Here is a 6917-nt window from a genome sequence, read left to right as displayed (position 1 = left end):
GTTGACTTGTTTTTTTCTAGGCTTGATTGTGTTTATGGGGTGCAGTCTAACATGTGTTAATGCTTCGTTTTTTTAAAAAATGCATTCTTTTTCACATAATTTATCTTTATTCCACACCGCTCTGTCCCTTCTCTAAGAAACGCGCTGATCATTTCCTGCTTTTATGAAGCCCCGCCCTGAGAAATAGGCGATGGGTTCTGATTGGTTAGCTAGCCCAGTGTGTTGTGATTGGCCCAACCGTCTCTAGTGCGCATCTAAACGTACCGCCCCTCACCTCAGCGGCATGTGTGGTCCGGTTGTATTGTCGTAACTTTGCAGATATTGTTTATGCTCAAACAGCAACATTACACACTAACTAACGTTAAAAAAGTAAAATCACAATGAACCACCCCTTTAAATAAATGCAGACTTGGACAGCATTTGCAGACTACTTTCATAAGTAAAAAAAAAAATCTGACCCCAAACTTTTAAACTGTAGTGTATCTACATTAAATGCCTCATTTCTCACACTTAATATCTGACATAAATACATTCTTCTGATTGATATTCAGATTTTTAAAGTCTAAAGACACACCGATTGACGTTGTTCTGCTGCCAAGCCAGTTGTGTGTAACACTGGTTTAGTTGGTGCATGATGAGAGGGATTTGAGGAGAAGTCACATTATTGGGCACAACACCATAGGGACCTGCGAGCAGAGCCTGCAGCATGTATGAAAGAGTCTAGAGATGAGAGAGGGGAATAAAAAGGTTGTTAGTATAGAAAAAAAGACAGTGAAAAAAAAAAAAAGTTATCTTAGGGATGCACTGATACTAAATTTCTATACTGATAACCGATTGTTCAAAATTTTATTTTGCCAATAGCGATAGTTTGGTTTTCTTGAGAATAAATCTCTCTCAACTAATGCGGTAAACTATACAGGAAACCCTCTGATTTGGTACGTTAATATACTCTTTACAATTGCAAATAAGGCGGTTTCCATAAAAACTTGTCTTTGTGACAGATTTATTCAAACATACATATATATAATTAACAGTAAATAAGCTTAGTGTTTTTATAGCTTACTAACCAATTGTGGATAACTTATCTGATGTAAATACAATGTTAAGTAACAAAGATCACAAGCTGTTTTATTGATGTCTTTCCACGGTTGAAACACTGATCGAGTGATTGCTTGAGACATGATACGGAACGTTGTTCTGAATCTTTCAACATACCTTCTGATGTTCATTTACATTTCATGCTATCAGTTGTATAAGAGACTCGTGCTCCGCGCTGCCACTTGAACTGAGGCACCACATTTAAGAGCGTCAAAATGGCATTTATTGTTTGAATTTTGTTGAATCAGGCATGTGATCAGCTAGAGACAAAAAAAAGCAGGAAAATCTGACCACGTCCCCGACACTTATTATTAAAAAAATATTTTTTAGCACATTAAAAGATATATCTTATATTGTAATACATACTTTTATACTGTAAAAAAATTAAAAGCAGAATTTAATAATCATGATAATATAATATAATATAATATAATAAAAGTATTAATGGAATTGTAATTATTAAATACCTGTCAAAGGTTTGGAAACATTACAATTATTAATGACTTTGAAATAAATCTATTCTGCTCATAAAGGCTGCATTTATTTGATCATGCTGATGAGATGAAGATGAAAATATCTAGTGGAAAATGAGAATGTTATGTTTTTAATTGTATAATTGTTCTCAATGTTTTGACAGATAGACATCGTCTGATGCCAATTTGGTAGACATCGCCCAACCCTACTTTCACTTTCATTTAATTAACAAAGCACAAAGCTCTTTGCAATTATTGGATAGGAGGCATGCTACAAATAATGTGTGGTGAAGGGAAAAAAAAACGCAGACCTGGGAACCCTGGCTTGAACTTCAGGTGATTCATAGGGTCAAATAGAACCTGCATCAATTAGTGTGACTGCGTTAATGTGTCAACTTTTTCAGCCCTTACAGGTTTCTTCCACCCCTTTTTGATTGACAAGATATAATTGGCCCTGATCATCAGCTGTTTTTAAGCAATCAGCCGATACATCGATGCGTCCCTAATGTTGTACTCTCTGACCTGTTGGTCCTGTAGCAAAGTTTGGCACATGGTAGTGCTGAAGTTGAGCTGTTTCTGAAGGTGTGTGATCTGCTCCTGCCAGTGTGCTGGTGCAGCACCCTCAGAGAGAGACAGATCAGCCGCCCATCGTAGATTCTCCTGCCGTTTGGCTCTACTGGAACTTCCTCTCTCATTCTGTGGCTGCTGACGAGGACGACCCCTTGATCCACAAGGGGAAGGACTTCCGTTAATTTCCCTGTGAATTTTCAGTCTTCAAGAATTGAAAAGACAGTTAATAATTGATGGGTTTGATGTATAGTAAAACTGATTGTGTGCCTGTGTATTTACCCATCTCTGTTATTCCTGCTATAGTTGCGTTGTTTTTGTTTGCAAGCATGCAGCTCATCGGTGGAACTGGACTCCTCTCCCTCATCATGTTCAACGTCAACATCTTCCTCAGCCCCCATCTCAGAGGAGTAATCATCATCATCACCAAAGGGACACTGTGTCGAACCACCCCAGGTGGCCACAGTTCTGATGGAAAAATTATAATTAGCAATAGAGGTCGACCGATATGGGTTTTTCACTGGTCGATGCCAATGCCGATATTTATAAATCAGGGCAGCCAATGGCCGATATATGATGCCGATTTTTTTGGCCGATACGTTTGGCCGGTTTTATGTTTGCTGACAGACACCAGTGTTTCCCACAGACTGCAAATTAATTCTCTGCCAGCAGGAGGCGCTTTGGGAGCTAGAGATATAGCGGTTTCCCCGGTAAAGGCTGTAATCAAATAAGCATGATAACAAAAATAAAAGATTTCACACATATTGCACTGCCTGCTGCTCATAACTGCTTAAGAGTGCACTGGCCATGAGCGAATATATGACATCGTGGAGGCTATTGTCGGACCCACAGACATATTCCATGAGGAAAGTTAACGTGCACGTTATAATCAGCCCAGAAGTTTCGTCTGAATTGAACGCGTTTCTACTTTCACATGCAAATGACTTGTTGCACTTATGAATGATAACTTTCCGGGATCAATTCTAGTAGGGTAAAACATAATCCCGCTTTCGAAACGGTCTGTTTTGCCCTGCCATTAGCTGAGGCTGTGTGTGAACAAGCCGCGGCTGCAGCCTGCAGAGCGTGAGCTGCTCCATCTTACGCAGCCAGAGGGAGTTCCACAACAACGCTTAGCTGCCCGCCAGTGCGCATGCCTATAAATCAGCCTAATTTGCAGCACGATTAATTAAAAAATGCCAAAAATCGGCCGGCCGATCAATCGGTCGACCTCTAATTAGTAACTTACAAATTCATTCCTCCCAGCACATTTATAAAACAAAATTTGAAACTCTAAGCCATGAGTTGTCAAAGCCATGTTTCACCTTTCATCACGGCTGTACGACTGGGTCTCATGTGTGTCACTCCTGAATGGAGAATCGTTGAGTGTGTTTCTCCTCTGCTGCTCTGCCATCAGACTCTCCAAATGTTTCCGCCTCTGTCTCAACTCCTCACGCAACATCTGATGCCTTCGCATCTCTGACCAGAGCTAATACAAATAAAACAAAGACAAAATATTTAAACTTGGGCTTCTTTACCTGTCTACAAACAGATCCCAATAACTTACTCACCCAAGAAACCCAAAAGAAAGAAACCCAACAGATTTCTGTCCCTATACTGAAATCTAAATGTAAATATAGTACATGGAAGCTCAAATGTACTTGATTGACATGCAAGAACCAGTGAGGTTTGCTCTTGCATGTCACGCAGGTAAGACTGAGTTGTCATTGATTATATCTGATGTGCGCTGATCAATGATTTTATGCAAGTAAAAGCCTAAATTTAATCTGTTCATCATATAAAGCAATTGTGTCTTCAGAAGACTTTTATTTAAGTGCTCAATTCAAATGGATTATTTTGATTTCTTTATAAACATTTTGAAGCTTAAAAGTTTTGGTGGAATGGACTTTCAGTTGAGGGACAGAAATCTCTCTGGTTTCATTAAAAATGTTTTACTTTGTGTTTCAAAGATAAACAAAAGTCTCATAGGTTTGGAATGACATGAGGGAGAGTAAAAGATGACAGAATTTCCATTTTTGGGTGAATTATCCCTTGAAAACTCTACCTGATATATAAAGGAGGCAAAACTGGTATTTTGATTACACACTTACCTCATTGTCAGTGACAGTAACTGGAGGAGGCTCAGTGGTGGGTTTGAGGCCACTAGTGTTGGTTTTAGTTGAGGAAGAGGAGTGTAACGGTACATGATCAGGACTAGAGGCTGCTGCAGGAATCTTCCTCATCTGACCGCTGACACTACTGCTCACGGATGACTGACAGGACACAATGTGATAAAAGAAATTAAGACTCCATCTCAGCAGTTGTTTGTGTCTATGATAGTAACCAACTGTAAATTGTGCGTAAAAAAGTGCAGGTGTGTAAAGTACCTGAAGGTCAGGACAGGCCCATTGTAAGTCTTGAATCTTGCCCTGAATCTCCATCAGTCTCTGTCTCTCTTCATGGAGCTGCTTTAGTTCTTGCTGCTGCTGCTTGAGTTTCTCCTCATACAATTTCTCTCTGAAAAACAGATATTATACATACGCAGGACACTTTGTAAAAACATGCTACAGCGTGATATTAAACAAAGCAAGTTTACAAACAACAGATTATGAACTATAAATGCAAGCAGATATCTCATTTCCATAAACAAACCTGGACTTTTCAGAAAGGACGATGTCTCTCCGGATTTTGGGAGCTGTTACTCGGGTGTTATTGGGTTGTTGCTTCAAACCCTCATCCTCATTAGCTGTAGTACCATCTGTATCATCACTCTACAGTAACATTAACAGATCCAGAGAACATGTCTTTAACAGGCTGACAAAAGAAAGCATAATAAAGAAAAAGCAGGCAGGAGAATCTGAAAAACAGAGTTTGCTTATACAAGCTATACTCACAACATACTTGCACTGACATATAAATTTATGCAATTAGCAGATGCTTTTGTCCAAAACAACTTACAAAAGGGCCAAGAATGTTCATTATATACATTGCCAGGTTTAATAAGAGACAACTTGATTAGGAAGCAAGCTAGAGAAGACTTCTTTTTTTGTGTTTGTGTAAGTGCATTGGTTTAAGTGTATAGGGTGGTTAAGTGCTTGCAGAAAAAGGTGTGTTTTTAGCTGCTTCTTGACAGATGTGATTTTCTCAGCAGTCTGGTTGAAGATTGACAGCTCTGCATTATGAATGACCAGAACCTCAAATCACCCTCGTGGCTCCAGACTCTCACCTGCACCATGGCCACCAGTTCTTGGAGTTGTCTGAGTTTCTGTTTGGCTGTTTGAAGACGTTGGACTTTCTCAGCATAATCTGTGTCACCACCTAGACTGCTTCTACGACTGGACCCTGAACCGTCACTGCCTCTGCCTCTGCTTCCTCCTCCTCCTCCTCCTCCTCCTCCTCCTCTTGCCCCATCACCATCCTCCTGTGCCTCATCATCATCCTCATCTTTAACACCATCGTAAGGCCTATCCCGGTTGAATTGGCATTCTAATATGATAATGCAAAAAAAATAAATAGTTAATAGGTTGCTAGTAGAGACCTGCGCGGGACCGATTTTTCAGCAGGATTCTGTCCCGCACCCGCCCTTTCCCACAGAAATATGTTATCTCATTCCGCTCCCGCCTGCATAAAAGTAGCCTATATAGATTTTTTTTCAGTACATGTGAAATTCACATGAAATAGTAAGTTCCGTATCGCCTAGCCACAACAGCATAAACGCTCCAGATAAAATATTTGTTATTAAAGCATCAACATTCACAAACCACTGTTATTTTTAACAGAAATGCAAGCATAGGCTGCTGCATGCATGGTTTGGGCTTGGCATGGCAGAATGCAAGCAAAGAGCACTCCCTTTATAATCAGTAAAAAAAAGCTGACAGATCAGTTCATCGCGATCTCACAAAGCTCTGTTATGACACAATGAATATATGCACAATGGATCTTTCATAATGTCTGCACTTCTTGTGTTATAATGAGAGAATTCATGAGCATGCAAATTTCAGCACTGCACAAGAACTCAGTCATTTTGAGTGGTGAGTGGATTCTAACTTAAACACCTTTGATTGTTAATTGCGTTCCAGAAATCAACAGATTTGTCTGTGATTGGCTACATTGCTCAGCGCTGCAAATGTGTTATAAGTGGGCGGAGCTGATGCGCAAACGGCATTCTCATTGGCTGGCATTCATCTATTACCATCCCTGTTTTGATTTCAGCAAATCAGTTCGAGCGAACGCTGACAACTTGATTAATATTCATGAACCCAGCAGCTCATCAATCCTGTGCGTTGTATATTCTTTGTATAGTAGTAGTAGTAGTAGTAGTATTTTTTAATAATAATTACTATTATCTATTACTATTAATATCTATTACTTATCTTTTTTTTTTTTACAGAAACCAGGGCTCGCAAAATTTCAAAATCCCTGGTAGCCCTTCGGGCAGGTACTCTTCAGATTTTGGTAGCCCGAAAATTTATTTAACTAGCCCCAAACAAACAAAAAAAAAAAACTTTTCTTTTTTTATATAGAGTTTAAATGTCAATCAAAAATATTTTCAATACACAAATATCAACAAATATGAAAGAAGGAATTTTATTTCACTATTTACAGGTTATCTGCAGAATTTTTAAAAATAAATTTAAGGCGATTTATGACCCATTTTAAGAGCTGCACAAGTAAAATGGACATAGTATGAGTGGGGTTGGACAATGTCTGTGTTAACACAGTATTGAGCCATACAATTACATGACTTACAGTTCAGATACAGGTTTTCACAAAAACAAAAAT

General features: G+C 39.1%; 1 protein-coding gene across 1 annotated transcript in view; it reads right to left on the bottom strand.

Moving 5' to 3' along the window:
* LOC107702267 (pericentriolar material 1 protein-like) overlaps positions 1-6917 on the bottom strand; it is a 52383-nt gene that overhangs the window by 12714 nt on the left and 32752 nt on the right. Inside the window, exons 11-18 of the mRNA XM_016504525.1 lie at positions 5362-5621; positions 4788-4906; positions 4523-4652; positions 4247-4408; positions 3461-3624; positions 2421-2606; positions 2094-2343; positions 575-720 (exon numbers count right to left, since the gene is read on the bottom strand). Coding sequence (XP_016360011.1) covers positions 575-720; positions 2094-2343; positions 2421-2606; positions 3461-3624; positions 4247-4408; positions 4523-4652; positions 4788-4906; positions 5362-5621 — 1417 coding nt within the window. The remainder of the gene's footprint in view (positions 1-574; positions 721-2093; positions 2344-2420; positions 2607-3460; positions 3625-4246; positions 4409-4522; positions 4653-4787; positions 4907-5361; positions 5622-6917) is intronic.

Source organism: Sinocyclocheilus anshuiensis, unplaced genomic scaffold (genome assembly GCF_001515605.1).
Source record: "Sinocyclocheilus anshuiensis isolate Anshui unplaced genomic scaffold, SAMN03320099.WGS_v1.1 scaffold86, whole genome shotgun sequence".
Lineage (NCBI taxonomy): Eukaryota > Metazoa > Chordata > Actinopteri > Cypriniformes > Cyprinidae > Sinocyclocheilus > Sinocyclocheilus anshuiensis.
The sequence above is the reverse complement of the archived record's forward strand: the minus strand, read 5'-3'. Positions and strand labels throughout refer to the sequence as shown.